Source organism: Scyliorhinus canicula, chromosome 11 (assembly GCF_902713615.1).
Source record: "Scyliorhinus canicula chromosome 11, sScyCan1.1, whole genome shotgun sequence".
NCBI lineage: Eukaryota > Metazoa > Chordata > Chondrichthyes > Carcharhiniformes > Scyliorhinidae > Scyliorhinus > Scyliorhinus canicula.
The window spans coordinates 105,231,942-105,248,644 of NC_052156.1; the positions used below are offsets into that span (position 1 = coordinate 105,231,942).

Sequence of the window (16,703 nt, forward strand, 5' to 3'; positions counted from 1 at the left end):
TACTCGTATACAACCCCCTGCTCCACTGCACCTCCGCCTTCCAGGTGGTCAGTATATCAAACTCTGCATGGAAACTGCGCCGCTTCCTCAAAAGCCCCTCCTCCGGGACATCCGCATACCTCCTATCCACCCTTACCATTTCCTCCACCAGCCTCTCCCTCTCGATCCTCTCCGTGTACACCCGAATGGATACAAGCTCCCCTCTAACTACCGCCTTCAGCGCTTCCCAAAACACCCCAACGTGCACCTCCCCATCGTCATTGGCTTCCAAATACCCCGCTATACCCCTACGGACCCGGCCACACACTTCCTCCTCTGCCAGAAGCCCCACATCTAACCTCCACAGCGGGCGCTGATCCTTCCCCTCCCCCAGCTCCACCGAATGCAGAGCATGGTCAGATATGACTATCGCCAAATACTCCGCCCCCACCACTCTCTGGATCAGCGCCCTGCTGAGAACAAGTTAATCCGGGAATAAGCCTTGTGAACATGGGAGAAAAAGGAGAACTCCCTACACCCCGGATTCAAGAACCTCCAAGGGTCTACCCCTCCCATCTGATCCATGAACCCCCTCAGCACCGAGGGCGCCGCCGGCCTCTTAACCATCCTTGACTTAGAGTGATCCAGAGCCGGATCCAGCACCGTATTAAAGTCCCCACGCAGGATCAAACTCCCCCGTCTCCAGGTCCGGGATCTGGCCCAGCATGCGCCGCATGAAGCCCGCATCGTCCCATTTGGGGGCGTACACATTGACCAGAACCACCCGCTCCCCCTGAAGTCTACCACTCACGATTACATATCTACCTGCACTGTCCGCCACCACAAACGACAAGATCTTACCGACTAAGATCGCCACCCCTCGATTCTTCGCATCGAGCCCAGAGTGAAACACCTGCCCCACCCAGCCTCTTCAGTCTCACCTGATCCACCACCTTAAGGTGCGTCTCCTGGAGCATAGCTACATCTGCTCCCAGCCCCCTCAGGTGTGCCAAGACCCAGGACCGCTTCACCGGTCCATTCAGCCCCCTCACGTTCCATGTGGCCAGCCGAATCTGGGGGTCTTCCCCCTCCCTCTGCGCCGATCAGCCATAGCTCTCCCTCGGCTCACCACATGCCCAGGGAACCCCCCAGGCCCATTCCTCACGGTGGCAGACCCCCCTCCACCAGCCGTTTCCCTATGGCCCCCTGCAGCAGCAACCCGGTACCCCACCCTACTTCTTCCCACCCCCCTAGCTGCGTAACCCCCAACATTGTACTTCCGTAAGTCAGCCGACTCTCTTTCTCTTCCCCCCCCCCCCCCCCCCCAACCCAACCTGATGCAACCACCAATCTCCCCTCCTGCAGCACGGGAAGAAAGCCCGCGCTTCCACCCCGAACCCTGCCTCCCCCCCAGCCCAACACGCGGGAAAAAGACGGCCACATGACCCAGCGGGAACGCGAACAGCTCCCCAACCCGCCACCAGTGGAAAGAACTAAAAACACCACATAAATAAATAACAGCCCCAAAAAACTAAAAAGCAGAGCAACAAAAGGCAACATCAAACACAGCCAATAAGAATGAAAGGATACCAAGGAGGACAGAGCCTCCGGACAATGTACATCATTCCCCAGCCCCCCCAGTCAGAGTCCAATTTCTCTGCCTGGACAAAAGCCCAGGCCTCCTCCAGAGAGTCAAAGTAGAGCTGGCAGTCCTTGTGACCCAAAGGCAAGCCGGCTGTAACAGGCCAAACTTCACCCCCTTCCTGTGAAGCACTCCCTTTGCCCGATTAAAGCCAGCCCTTCTCCTCGCCACCTTCGCACTCCAGTCCCGATAGATCCCAATGTCCGCATTCTCCCACCTGCTACTCCTCTCCCTCTGCGCCCATCTCAGCACTTCTGCCACTTCCCCGCCTGCCACCATCTTGTTTTCCTTGCCTCGCACCTGTCTCTGCTTCAAAGTCGATTTTCTGACCGCTCCGCTCCTGGTCCAGCCCATCCACCGGCAGCTGAGCACAGTGGCTGTGTTCCCACCCGGGGAAAAGTCGAACCAGCGCCGCTGCAGGCCCTTAAAAGAGCCCGAAAGTCCAAAAATTGCAGGAGCTGCCGAACATGCGGCTTAGCTCTGCATCACCGCAACCAGAAGCCCAATTATGCCATTTTCAATCATACTCTCAATCTCTTTGTTAACCTGTGCCAATTTTAAAGGATTAAGTCTATATGGATGTTGTTTGATTGGAACAGCATTTCCCACATCTACATCATGTATAGCCATTTTAGTACTTCCCAGTTTATCTCCACAAACTTGCCATGTGATATCAATAACTCTTTCAGGTTAGTCTGTTTTTCCTCTGGCAGATAACTCAACAATTTATCCCAATTTTTAAGTACATCCTCGTTTTCCAATTTAATTTGAGGTATGTCACATTCAGTCATCTGGATTTGGTTCTTCACCGAGTTCGAATCATTAAAACCTCCTCCTTTTTCTCTCCTTCCCTTTCAAAGTACCTTTTAAGCATATTCACATGACACACACGGTGAGTTTTCCTTCTATCTGGCGTTTTTAAACCACATAATTCACCTCACTTAATTTATGATAAGGTCCACAAAATCTAGATTTTAAAGGCTCACCTACCACTAGTAACAAAACTAAAAACTTTTATCTCAACTGGCAAAACTACAAACTTTGGATTTCTTGTCCACGACCCGTTTCATCACATTTTGTGCAACTTTCAAATGTTGTCTAGCCAATTCACCCGCTTTATTTAATCGTTCCCTAAATTTGACACGTAATCCAATAATGTAATTTCTGATTTCTCACTCACCAATTTTTCCTTAATCAATTTAAGTGGTCCTCTTGCCTCATGACCAAAAATTAGTTCAAAAGGACTAAATTTGGTTGATTCATTAGGTGCATCCCTAATTGCAAACAGTACGAATGGAATTCCTTTACCCCAATCCTCTGGCTAATCTTGACCATAAGCCCTCAACATTGTCTTGTCTGATGCCACCTTTCTAATGCTCCCTGCGATTCGGGATGGTACACAGTTGATTTAAATTGCTTTATTCCTAAACTATTCATAACGTCTTTGAATAACCTGGAGGTAAAATTTGATCCTTGATCCGATTGTGGGTAGTCCACATCTAGTTAAAAAAAATTAATCAACTCCTCCACAACTTTTCAGCTGTAATATTACGTACTGGAATGGCCTCTGGAAACCTAGTAGACACATCCGTTATAGTCAAAAGATATTGATTTTGTTTTAGGAAGCAGTCCTACATAATCAATTAAGACCCTTGTAAAAGGTTCCTCAAATGCTGGAATGGGTATTAAGGGCACTGGTTTTAATCGCTGCTTGAGGTTTCCCTATCACGTGTGACATGTAGTTCAGGCCAATAAAAATGTTTTTGTATTTTAGCTAGAGTTTTCCTTATTCCCAAAAACGTCCCACTGGTACCTCGTGTGCTACTCACAACACCTCCTTTCTATACCCTACCGGTAATACTACTTGATGAACTTCTGCCCACTTTTCATCCGCATGCATACGTACAGGTCTCCATTTTCTCATCAAGAAATCACTTTTACAGTAATAACACTCTGGTATACACTCAGATTCCTCTTCCATGTATGCTTTCTGATACATCTTTCTGTTGTAACTCCGCCAATTTTCCCGAACTAAAATATCCGCCTCATCCTCCACCTGTTCTTGTTCAACCATCTGATCAAAAATCGTTTCTGATAATCACTACACAATCCAGAAAAATCCCAGGATATTAGTCCTTCAGTTGTCTGATTTTCCACTGACTGATCCACCGCAGTCGACATCATTCCCACCTGTGATCCAGGTATATCATTACTCAAGATAAACTCTATTCCTGGACAAGATAGTTTCTCTATTACTCCTACAACCACTTCACCAGACTTTCCAACCTTACCTTATACAATGGAACATTGCTATTCTCACTCCGAATTAGACATATTACCAACTTATCTGGCAACATTCTTCCCAAACTACATACCTCCTCATCTCTTACCATTAAAGATTGGCTCGCTCCCGTATCTCAAAAAAATGGTGACTTCTTTACCTGCTCTTCCTGATACACGAGTAAATTTTACCCACAAGTAAATTCTTTCAAGAGATCTGGCACCTTTTTATCAATCACCTCTTAGAACATAGAACATTACAGCGCAGTATAGGCCCTTCGGCCCTCGATGTTGCGCCGACCTGTGAAACCAATCTAAAGCCCATCTACACTATTCCCTTATCATCCATATGTTTATCCAATGACCATTTAAATGCCCTTAATGTTGGCGAGTCCACTACTGTTGCAGGCAGGGCATTCCACGCCCATAATACTCGAGTAAAGAACCTACATCTCACATCTGTCCCATTTCTATCTCCCCTCAATTTAAAGTATGTCCCCCTCGTGCTAGCCATCACCATCCGAGGAAAAAGGCTCTCACTGTCCATCCTATCTAATCCTCTGATCATCTTGAGTGCCTCAGATTGTACAATCTTTTGCACCTCCTTCGCTTCACTTGGGCTTTCCTTTGCCACTTTAACAAACCCTACTGTCTTATCCTGTTTTACCACATCAGCCTTCCCAGTGCTTTTATTCAACCACCACTGTGACTTTACATGGCCTAGTTTATTACAGTGAAAACATTTGAAACTTTTCATTTCTTTTCCACCCTCCTGGATTTTTTTTTTTTTAAATAAACAATTTTATTGAGGTAGTTTTTGGCTTTATAAACAGTTAGACATCAGAAAGAAAGCAAAAAAGGCAAAAATGTGCAAACATCCACGTACTTTCAATACTTCCATCGTAACATATTGCACAAGCCCACTCCTCTCCCACCGGTACTCCCCGCCATATTTTCCCTCCTACTCTACCCCCCCCCCCCCTCCCCTCCCCCACCCCACCCCCTCCTGACGCTCACTCTCCCGCAAAGTAGTCAATAAATGGTTGCCACCTCCGGGCGAACCCCTGCACAGATCCCCTCAAGGCGAACTTAATTTTTTCCATACCCAGGAAACTCGACATGTCCGCAAGCCACCACTCAGTCTTCGGGGGCTTTGAGTCCCTCCACGCCAATAGTATTTGTTGCCGGGCTAACAGGGAAGCAAAGGCCAAAACATCGGCCTCTTTCTCCCCCTGGACCCCCGGGTCTTCCGAAACCCCATATATTGCCACCCCTGGACTCATCACCACCCTTGTTTTTAGCACCCGGGACATGACCCCCGCAAAACCCTCCCAGTACCCCCTCAGCTCAGGGCATGCCCAAAACATGTGAACGTGGTTCGCTGGTCCTCCCGCGCACCTAGCGCATTTGTCCTCTATCCCAAAGAATTTGCTCATCCGAGCCACCGTCATATGGGCCCGGTGAACGACCTTAAATTGAATCAGCCCGAGCCTAGCACATGTCGCGGTCGAATTTACCCTACTCAGGGCCTCTGCCCACAGCCCATCCTCCATTTCCCCGCCTAGCTCCTCCTCCCATTTAAGTTTCAGTTCCTCTGTCTGGGACCCTTCCTCCCTCATGAGCACCTTATAAATACCCGAGACTCTACCCTCCCCTTCTTCCCCCCTAGAGACTATTCTGTCTAGGATCCCCATTGGCGGGAGGCGTGGGAAAGATGGGACCTGTCTACGAACAAAGTCCCGCAACTGTAGGTATCTAAAGTCATTTCCCCTTACCAACCCAAATTGCTCCTCAAACTCACAAAGCTCCCTTCCAGGAACATATCACCCACCCTTCCCGCCCCCGCCCGCCATACTCGGAACCCCCCATCCATACTCCCGGGGGCAAACCGATGGTTGTTGCAGATTGGCGTCCAGACAGACGCCCCCATCTCCTTTACATGCCTCCTCCACTGGCCCCATATCCGCAGGGTCGCCACCACTACCGGGCTGGTGGTGTACTTGGCTGGCGGCAGCGGTAGAGGAGCCGTGACCAGGGCTGCCAAGCTGGAGCCCCGGCTCGAAGCTGCCTCCACCCGCTTCCAAATAGACCCCGTACCCACCATCCACTTCCTTATCATAGCGATGTTGGCCGCCCAGTAATAATTAATCAGACTCGGCAAAGCCAGCCCTCCCTCGCTGCGGTTCCTCTCCAACATCGCCTTCTTCACCCGCGGGGATTTTCCCGCCCAGACAAAGCTCATGATCATCCAGTTAACTCTTTTGAAGAAGGACTGTGGGATAAAGATCGGGAGGCACTGAAAAATAAACAAAAATCGAGGGAGGATTGTCATCTTTACAGTCTGCACCCTCCCTGCCAGCGAGAGTGCATCCCATCTCCGAAACTCTCCCTTCATTTGCTCCACCACCCTGGCCAAATTTAACTTATGCAGCCTGCCCCAGTCTCGTGCCACCTGGATTCCCAAATACCGGAAATTTTCCTCAACCAGCCTAAACGGTAGCCCTCTCAATCTGTTCTCCTGGCCCACAAACATTTCACTCTTGACCGGGTTTAATTTGTATCCCGAGAACTGGCCGAACTTCCTCAGCATTCCCAGCATACTTCCCATCCCGGCCACTGGGTCCGACACGTATAGGAGCAGGTCGTCTGCATAAAGAGAGACCCTATGTTCAACCCCGCCCCTCACCATCCCTCTGCGGCTCTCAGGGCAATCGCCAGTGGCTCTATGGCCAGCGCAAACAGCAGCGGGGAGAGCGGGCAGCCCTGTCTGGTCCCTTGGTACAACCTAAAGTACTCCGACACTTTTCTGTTGGTCCTGACGCTGGCCCTCGGGGCCCGATATAATAATTTGATCCAATCCACCAATCCCTCCCTGAACCCAAACCGTCCGAGCACCTCCCATAGATAGTCCCACTCCACCCGGTCAAAGGCCTTCTCGGCGTCCATCGCCACCACTACCTCCACCTCCCTACCCACCGGGGGCATCATTATCACATTAAGTAATCTTCTCAGGTTGGCCGCCAACTGCCTACCTTTCACAAACCCAGTTTGATCCTCCCCAATCACCTCTGGTACGCAGTCCTCCATTCTTACCGCCAGTACCTTTGCATCTACATTAATCAGAGAGATTGGCCTGTAGGACCCGCACGCCTCCGGGTCTTTACCCCGCTTCAATATCAGTGATATAGTGGCTTGTGACATTGTCGGCGGCAGGGTCCCTCTGTCCCTTGCCTCATTGAAAACCCTCGCCAAGACCGGGCCCACCAGCTCAGAGAACTTCCTATAGAACTCTACTGGGTATCCATCCGGCCCCGGGGACTTCCCCGACTGCATGGCCTTTCGGCCCCCCAATACCGCCTCTACTCTGATCGGGGCCCCCAGCTCTTCCACTCGCGGCCCCCAGCTCTTCCACTCGCGCCCCCCCCCCCCACCACCTACTGTTGGGAAGGTTAACCCGTCCAGAAACCTTTTCATCCCCTCCGGTTCTTCCGGCGGCTCCGAAGTATACAGCTTACGATAGAAGTCCCGGAATACCCTATTCAATTCTGCCGGGTCCTCCACTTTGCGACCCCCCTTGTCCCTCACTCTACCTATTTCCCTGGCTGCCTCCCTCCTCCTGAGTTGATGCGCTAACAGTCTGCTAGCCTTTTCCCCATGCTCGTACACCACTCCTCTCGTCTTCCTAAGCTGTTCCACGGCCCTACTCGTGGATAGTGCCCCCAGTTCCGCCTGTAGTCTCTGCCTCTCCCCGAGTAAAACCTCCCCCAGGGACTCCGCGTGCTCTTCATCTATCCGACCCATTTCCCTGACCAATCTAGCCATCTCTGCCCGGTCTGCCTTGGCTCTGTGGGCCCCAATTGAAATCAGCTCCCCCCGCACTACTGCCTTTAGCGCCTCCCACAGGGTCGCCGCTGAGACCTCCCCCGTGTCATTCACCTACAGGTAATTTTGCATACATCTCCAAAGCCTCTCGCAGATCCCCTCCTCCGACAGCAGTCACACGTCTAACCTCCATTGCGGGCGTTGGTAGCTCGCTCCCCCGATCTGCAGGTCCACCCAATGCGGGGCATGGTCTGAGATAGTAATTGCCGAATATTCCGTGTTCTTTACCCTCCCCCTACAGTCCCTGCTTAGTACAAAGAAATCTATCCTAGAATATACTTTATGGACGTGCGAGTAAAACGAGTAGCCCCTTCCTGTTGGCTGTCTCTCTCTCCAGGGGTCCACTGCCCCCATTTTCTCCATAAACCCTTTCAGCTCCCTTGCCATTGCTGAGAGTCTACCCGTTCTGGGACACGACCGATCCAAAGTCGGGTCAAGGACCATGTTAAAGTCCCCTCCCATTATTAGCCTGCGAGAATCCAGGTCCGGGATCTTCCCCATCACTCTTTTAATGAAGTCCACGTCATCCCAGTTCAGGGCATATATATTCACCAGCACCACTCTTCTCCCCTCCAGTCTGCCCCGTACCATCAGGTATCTGCCCCCCCTGTCTGCAGATATGCCCTCTGCCTCAAATTGCACGAGCTTGTTGATCATGATTGCCACCCTTCTGGACTTGAGTCCAAGTCAGAGTGGAAGACCTGGCTAATCCAGCCCTTCCTTAGCCTGGTCTGGTCAGACACTTTCAGATGTGTCTCCTGCAACATAATTACGTCCGCCCTCAGAGCCCGCGCCCTCTTAACCGGCCCATTCAGTCCCTTGACGTTCCAGGTGATCAGCCTGGTCGGGGGGCACAACCCACCCCGCCGGTCAGCCATAGCCTCTCTCAGGCCAGCCCCCAGCCAGTGCGTCACGCCATTCCTGGCCCGCCCTTTGGCTGCCTCCACCCCCTCTCCAGTGCCTATTTCAAGTCCCTCCCATGTCAGCAGAACAACCCCCCCCCCCCCCCAGTCTCATTCCCATTGTTTCCCCGTCCTCCTCCCCACTCCCTGGCGCCCCATCCCCCTCGCCAACCCACTGGGGCAAGCCGGCTCCAGTGTCTTCCGCAAGCTGCACTAAAAAGTACAAATCAGCCCAAACAGGAAAAATCAGAACAAAACAAAAGAGGAAAAAGAACAAAAAAAATCCCCCCCCATAAGAAGAAAAGAGAGACAACAGAAAAAAAAGGGGTTAACCCCCCAAACCAATGTCCATGAACAAAGGAAAGAGTCCCAAATGTTCCACTTGGCCCAGCAAACCGTTGAGCGGCAGTCCAGGCCCATTCGGCGTACCTTCCCACGGTAATCCTCAGGCCCTCCTTTCGGGACCAGCCCCTGGTCCCTCACAAAATCCATCGCTTCCTCGGGCTCGGAGAAGTAGTGGTGTTGACCCTGGTGCGTGACCCATAGGCGAGCTGGGAACAGCAGACCAAACTTCACGTGCTTCTTGAACAGCTCCTCCTTGATATTCTTAAAGGCTGCTCGCCGCCGAGCCACCTCTTGGCTTAGGTCCTGGTAAATGCGGATAACATTGTTATTCCACGTGCTGCCCCTGGCACTCTTGCCCACCGCAGCACCCGCTCCTTGTCCACGAACCTGTGGAACCTAATCACCATCGGGCGGGGGGTCCGCCCGGCCGCCCCTGCCTGCACTGTGCGCCCCTTCCAGCTCCGCCGGTCGCGGCAAGGCTTCGGCCCATCAGCAGGTCTGCTACAAACGCTGCGGCATCAGCTCCCTCAGCCCCCTCCGGGAGGCCGACCATCCTCAGGTTGTTCCTGCGGGCTCTATTCTCCAGCTCCTCCACTCTCTCCAGCAGTCTTCTCTGCCGCTCTTTCAGGCCGTCCACTTCTAGCGCTGCAACCGTCTGCGCATCCGCCTGCTCCTCCACCGCCTCTCCCAGCTCCTTAACTTTAACATCCTGCGCATCCAGCCTCTGGTTCAGCTGATCCACCGCTTTCTGGATTGGGTCCAAGCTGTCCCGCTTCAAAACTGGACTTCATTACCTGGAGCATGTTATCCAGCGCCTGCTGGAATGCTGAGTCCGGGGTCCGTGTGTCCGCCATCTTAGGTCCCAGGTGTCCCTTTTTCTCTTTCTTCTTCTGCCTTCTGGACTCCCGCTGTTCCATGTGCCGCAGCCCACTCCTCGCACTTTCGCTGCCACCCTCCTTCGCCCAGCTTCTTAAATTTTACCTTCTGGGCATCTGAAGTGGGTCCAAGTTGTCCTGCTTCAGCGACTCCAAAACTTTTTTTCTTCTCCTGGAGCAAGGAAGTTCCGTGGGTCCGCCATCTTGTCAGTTTCAGGTCAGTTTCCTCTGCTCCTTGCCTCCGTCTCTCTCTCTCTTCCCCTACCTGCTGGCCTTCCACGATTCCATCAGCTGCAGCCCGCTCTCCAGCTTTTTCGCGGCAGCCTTTTTGCCGCCCCCGTGGTCCCGCTATCGCGGGGAATCGGCTCCAAAGCCCCGCCGGAGTGAGAGCCTGCCGAATGTGCGGCTCACTCGAACATCGCCGCCACCGGAAGTGCCTGGATTTCTTTTTTCAGCTGAGGTACTCTCCTTATTATCTCCCATCAGATCACCTTTACCACACGAGTATTTCTCATGTCCCCAGTTTCTATCCCTCAGGCTGAAACTGATGTCGGAAACCAAGCTTTGATTTATGAACTAATTCATAGCCATCTGCCATTTCTGCTGCTAACCTCGCAGCTTTAACCCTTTGTTCTTCCACACGAGTTCTCACTACATCAGGAAGTGAATTTTTAAACTCCTCCCAAAAGTATAATTTCTCAAGAGCTTCATACGTTTGGTCTATTTTCAAAGCCCCTCTCCACCTATCAAAATTACCCTGTTTGAGACTTTCAAACTCCATGTATGTTTGACCAGGTTATTTCCTTAACTTTCAAAACCTGTCTGTAGGCTTCAGGCACTAGTTCATATGCACCAAATATGGATTTTTTTCACCTCCTCATACGTCCCAGATACCTCCTCGGATAGTGATGCAAACACTTCACTAGCCCTACTTACCAGCTTTGTTTTCTTTCTTCTCGCTCCTTTTCTTTTTCCTCTCTTTCGTCTTAAGCTGCTTTCATTCTTTCTCATGTTCAAGTTGTTTAATCTGCAACTGGATCTTTGCCATTTCTAATGAGTCAAACTATCTCAGGCAACTTTAAATGCTTAGCCACTGCCATAATTACCTCATCTTCGCATTTTGTCAGGTAATGTTAACTGCAATGTTTTTGCCAAATCTAAATCTTTCAGTCTCTGTCCGTAAGGTACTGCGTGTGACCATCTCCACCCCCAAAAACTTCAGAGCCTCTGAAAGAGCCATTGTCCACAACACGCTACGTACTTAAACTAAAATACGACAGCTGAAAAAGCACCCACAATATGCTCACCCCTCACTGTCTTTACGTTCACTAAGCCAATCCAATAGATAGACTTTTATCCCCCTCGAGCCCCCAATTTGTTATGGCCAGGGTTTAGAGAACCCCAAAGTATATCATGGAGTTCACCAGACCCACCACTTTTAATAGATTGTGGTATGGGGATCACAAGGCCCACTATACAGGTGTGGTACAGCAGAAATGGAAAAGTTTTTTTTTTTTTTTTTAAAGCAAAACAATGTTATTCTATTAACTCAAGTTAACCTTTTTAAAAACATAGCGAACATCTTAGCAACCATTAATTCAAATACAACCCCCAAAGAATACAACACTAAGTAATCCTTTAAGCTTTCCTTTTAACATCCATGAGACTTAAAACACCTTTTACCAGAAGCATATTAGGTTTACATTCACTACTGAAAACATTTATAATTCTGAAGAAGGCTTTTGATTGGGTGGAGTAGAATTACCTGTGGGAGGCACTGGGAAGGTTTGGTGAGGGCTTTATTGACTCGGCACGGTTGCTCTATCAGGCACCAGTAGCGCTTGCACGTACGAACCGGCTGAGGTCGGGGTATTTTGAACTACACCAAGGGACGAGGCAAGGGTGCCCCCTCTCCCCATTACTGTTTGCTCTGGCCATAGAGCCATTGGCCATGGTGTTAAGAGCCTCTAGGAACTGGAAAGAGTTGGTTCGGGGGGAGAGAAAGCGAGATGTTTGCAATCTGGGCAAGAGGACAGGGGAAGAGACTGGGGGAGCTGCCGCTTAGAATGGTAGGGAAGAGCTTTCGATATCTGGAAATCCAGATGGCCCGGGAATGGGATGTACTGCACAAGTTAAACCTATCCTGATTGGTAGACCAAATAGAAGGGGACTTACAAGAGATGGGACATGCTCCCGCTATCACCGATGGGGAGGAACAGACCGTGAAAATGACAGTCCTCCCCAGGTGTCTGTTCGCCTTTCAGTGCCTCCCCATCTTCATCACTAAAGCTTTTTTCAAGCGGGTGAATAAGATTAGTTTGGGCGAGTAAAACCCCGCGAGTGAAGAAAGTGCTGCTGGAGCGCAGATTGGGGGGGGGGGGGGGGGGGGGCAAATGGAGGAGATACAAGAGAGAGTGGAGGGAGCATAGATTTGGACCCCGATTTATAATAACCATAGGTTTGTACCGGGTAGGCTAGATAGCGGGTTCCAGAGTTGGCAGAGGGCAGAATTAAAAGGATGGGGGATCTATTTATAGACGGGAGCTTCCCCAGATTGAAAGCTTCGGAGGATTAATTTAAATTGCCAGTAGGGAATGGTTTTAGGTATTTGCAGGTGCGAAACTTCCTGAGAAAACATGTGCCGGCCTTCCCGCTGCTGCCACCACAGGGGATACAGGATAGAGTAGTTTCCAGTACCTGGGTGGGAGAGGGGAAGGTATCGGATATTTACCAGGAGCTTTCGGAGGCAGAGGAAACTCCGGTGGAGGGGTTTACGGGCAAGTGGGAGGACGAGCTAGGAGGAGAGATAGAAGCAGGTCTATGGGCGGATGCCCTAAGCAGGGTTAATACCTCATCATGCGCCAGGCTTAGCCTGAGTCCACCAGGCACACATGATAGCGGCTAGGATGAGTAAGTTCTGCAGGTGAAGATAGGTGTGCGAGGGCATAGTGCGCAGGAAGCCCAGCAACTTATGTCCACAAGTTTTGGACATGCCTGAAGCTTGGAGAGGGTCTTGGCAGGGATTTGCTAAGGCAATGTCCACGGTACTAAAAACACAGGTGGTGCCAGGTCCGGAGGTAGCAATCTTCGGAGTGTCAGAAGCTCCGGGAGTTCAGGGGGCGAAAGAGGCCGACGTCTTGGCCTTTGCCTCCCTGATGTGGAGATGCCGGCGTTGGACTGGGGTGAGCACAGTAAGAAGTCTTACAACACCAGGTTAAATTCAAACACGAGCTTTTGGAGCGCAGCTCCTTCCTCAGGTGAATGGCGAGGTATGTTCCAGAAACATTTATATAGACAAAGTTGTCCAGCATCTCTGACTTTGTCTATATAAATGTTTCTGGAACATACCTCGCCATTCACCCGAGGAAGGAGCTGCGCTCCGAAAGCTCGTGTTTGAATCAAACCTGTTGGACTTTAACCTGGTGTTGTAGGACTTCTTACTTTGCCTCCCTGGTAGACCGGAGACAGATGTCGTTAATGTGGGGGGATTCGAAGCCCCCGAGTGTAGTGACATGGCTGGGTTTCTCAGTCTCGAGAAAATAAAGTTTGCCTTAAGAGGGTCAATGTTAGGGTTCTCCCGGAGATGGTAGCAGTTTCAAGACTTTCTCGGGGAAAATTAAAATGTCAGCAGATGCAGAATTCCAAAGTGGGGGGGGATGGACAGATTGTTGTTGTATGGTTGAGGTGCGTGAAGGTTGGGCTGGGGGGGGGGGGGGGGGGTTATTTTACCATGTTGATGTCATTGTTTATGTTAATGTCATAAAATTTTTCAAATACCTTAATAAAATATTTTTTAAAAGCAGTGTTTTACATGAATCTGTTTATTATTTAATCCACATTTCCATATCTCCAGCTTCAGTATTACAAAAAAAAAAAAAATTCTTCAGAAACTTTCCTCGGTTAATCACACCTAAAAAAAGGTTTATACACCATTTTATAAAATGCCCAAGGAACACATCCCAAATATTTTACTATTACAGAGGAAACACTGAAACTTCATAATTTTACATGATTAAACTAACCTGATGGCAATGGAGGTCAACTGACGGAAGACAGTTTTACTAAACAGAATACACTTTGTACTCCTCGAACACCCATGCATAAAATACATGTGCTGCCATTCATGTAAAACAGCAGTGACTCTTTCCAGCAATTCTTCAGAGTCCAACTGCTCACATGTTTGCAGGCACCTCTCTAGCTCAGTCTCCAACATATATGCACCTCCAGGGGAAATATGTAACCAACGGTTTTGAAGTTGACATATTGACTTTAGGCACAACACCTCAAAACCATATGGGAGCCAGATCCCACCCAAACCCCTGCCAAGATAAATAAGCCAACCACAAGGGTCATTGTGTAACTTACCAATGATGCTTTAACATGAACTCGTGCACTCAAAAGTGAGCGACAACAAATCTAGAATCACTGCTTGCAATTCAATCAGGCATACTTGCCCCATCTGCTCAGTTACTGCCTTTTGACATTCAAAAATAAGGCAAAGTGATTACTTAGATCATGCGCTCAATAAGCTTCAATTAACAGCCAGCCACCAATAACATGAACCATAATTGTTTAGAAAACATGACCACATGCACAGAACGCAAGAAATGCCATGTATGAGTATTTCCAAGTCAAGTTCACATAGATATACTTCACAAACTGTCACGTTCCCCAAATGTCGACCTCAAGACAGATTTAATCTGCTGACATCAATGGGGAAATCAGTCACCTAGCTTCTGAAGTCCAAGTCCAGCACTCCCAGCCAAGTTAAAGACTTGGTACCAGCTCAGACTGGAATCCAATGGCGCAAAATCTTGATTAATAGGCAAGTACCAGTCTCCACATGGAGAAGATTTCTCATTCTCTAGGTGTCTCAAAGATCAGAGACACACAAACTGACAAGTCTCCTTTGGTATCATTTTCCATCATACTTCTTTCATGGGCGTGCGGACGACGAAAAATTATTATTTGTCCCTTGCTCCCACCCCACTATCCAAGAAGCACCTGCGGTGAAATAACCTGACCGTGGCAGTTCCCTTTAAATGACGCAGTTAAGAGAATCAACTTGTCTATTCTAATAACAATAGCTTCACACACGTTACTGTCGCCGATGCTTTCTGACAAACCAACATTATCGATGGCAGCCACTTGGAGAGCTTATAGAGACGGTACACGTCGGATGCCATACAAGACAGCAACGTCGCTCGAATGCTGCTTCCCAAAAGAAATTTACTAAAAAATAACGAGTGCACTATCCCCCCCCCCCCCCCCCCCCCCCCCCCCCCCCCCAAACCTGTAGATCTTTTCACACATGAATAACCGACTAGTCTCTGGATGTTCTATGAACCATTTAACCAGACGTAGTCAATTTACAACAAGAGAATCCTCAGCGCCAGTGACTAGCGGATCTATCTATCAGCAGGAACCCATTGTTCAGAGGGCAACAGGCTGCCAGAATAGGGCAGGGGAGGAGAGGAGAGAGAGGCATCGAAAAGTACCATTCAGTGGTGAACGGGTGTGGGGGGAGAGAAAAGATGCTGCTGAAGACTAAAGACCCAAGTCGAACTTAAATTGCTTGTAACTAGTGTGAGAAAAGAGCGAGAGCTCAGAGGCAGGCCAGAGGAGAACGGTTTGGCTTCTGTACTTTGTATTAAAGACGCTCTTTAAGCAAATGGCTGGTTACCAGGCGGAATTCGATAGTGGCTGGGGAAGAGGAAGGGAGAGGAGAGGAGGAGGAAGGAGAGGGAAGGGAGAGGTGGGGAAATGGAGGGGGTAAACAGGAGGGGGTCGGTTGAAGGGGGAACCACCGAACGGCTCAGAGTGAAGGGGGGTGGAGATGAGTGGCGGACGGGGTCCACCCCCACCCCAAACAGCCGGTGAGGCGACTCAACAAAGCGGGAAACGCTCACCTCCTCCTCACATTCGCTCTTGAAGCAGAGACACGCCGCCCGCTTCTTGTAGCCCTCGCCATCGTAGGTGCGTGTCTGGTTGTGCTTAATCTTCATCATCTGGCTCAGGGCGGGCGGGCCACCGCCGCCAACAATCCGCGCGGGGACGGGGGAGAGAAAAACTGGCCCGATAAAATATATATAACTAATATATTTCTCAGCAGAGGCGATCAGTGCTTTCCATACACTCTCTCGCACCCTCCTCTGCTGCTCCGCCGGCTTCTCCTATTTAAATGGAGCCGCATTAAGTCCGCACGCTGCCGCCATCTTGTACGCCGGGGCCGGAGGGCGCATGCGCGGCGCCCTCTGGGAAATGGAGTTCTTCCCCTCCCCCCATTCCTCCCCTCCCCCCATTCCTCCCCTCCCCCCATTCCTCCCCTCCCCCCCCGTTCCTCCCCCTCCCCCCCGTTCCTCCCCCTCCCCCCCGTTCCTCAGACACCTCACTGCCCACAAATTTCTCACTCCCCTCAAACTCCTCACTCACCACACTCCTCAAAATCCACTACTCCTCACTGCCCACAAACTCCCCACTCCCCTCAAACTCCACAACTCCCCTCAAACTCCTCACTCACCACACCCCTCAAAATCCACTACTCCTCACTCCCCTCAAAATCCTCACTCCCCTTAAACACCTCACTCCCCACAAACTCCACAACACCCCTCAAACTCCTCACTCATCACACCCCTCAAAATCCACTACTCCTCACTCCCCTCAAAATCCTCACTCCCCTTAAACACCTCACTCCCCACAAACTCCACAACACCCCTCAAACTCCTCACTCACCACACCCCTCAAAATCCACTACTCCTCACTCCCCTCAAAATCCTCACTCCCCTCAAACACCTCACT

The 16,703-nt window shown here is 50.4% G+C and overlaps 1 protein-coding gene across 1 annotated transcript in view; it reads right to left on the reverse strand.

The window, feature by feature from the left end:
* The window catches only part of LOC119973247 (diphosphoinositol polyphosphate phosphohydrolase 3-beta-like), a 90,136-nt gene extending 73,994 nt beyond the window's left edge, over window positions 1–16,142 (reverse strand). Inside the window, exon 1 of the mRNA XM_038810967.1 lies at window positions 15,815–16,142. Within this exon, the coding sequence (XP_038666895.1) occupies window positions 15,815–15,913 (99 nt within the window). The 5' untranslated portion in view covers window positions 15,914–16,142. The remainder of the gene's footprint in view (window positions 1–15,814) is intronic.
* Between the last annotated feature and the right edge of the window lie 561 nt (window positions 16,143–16,703).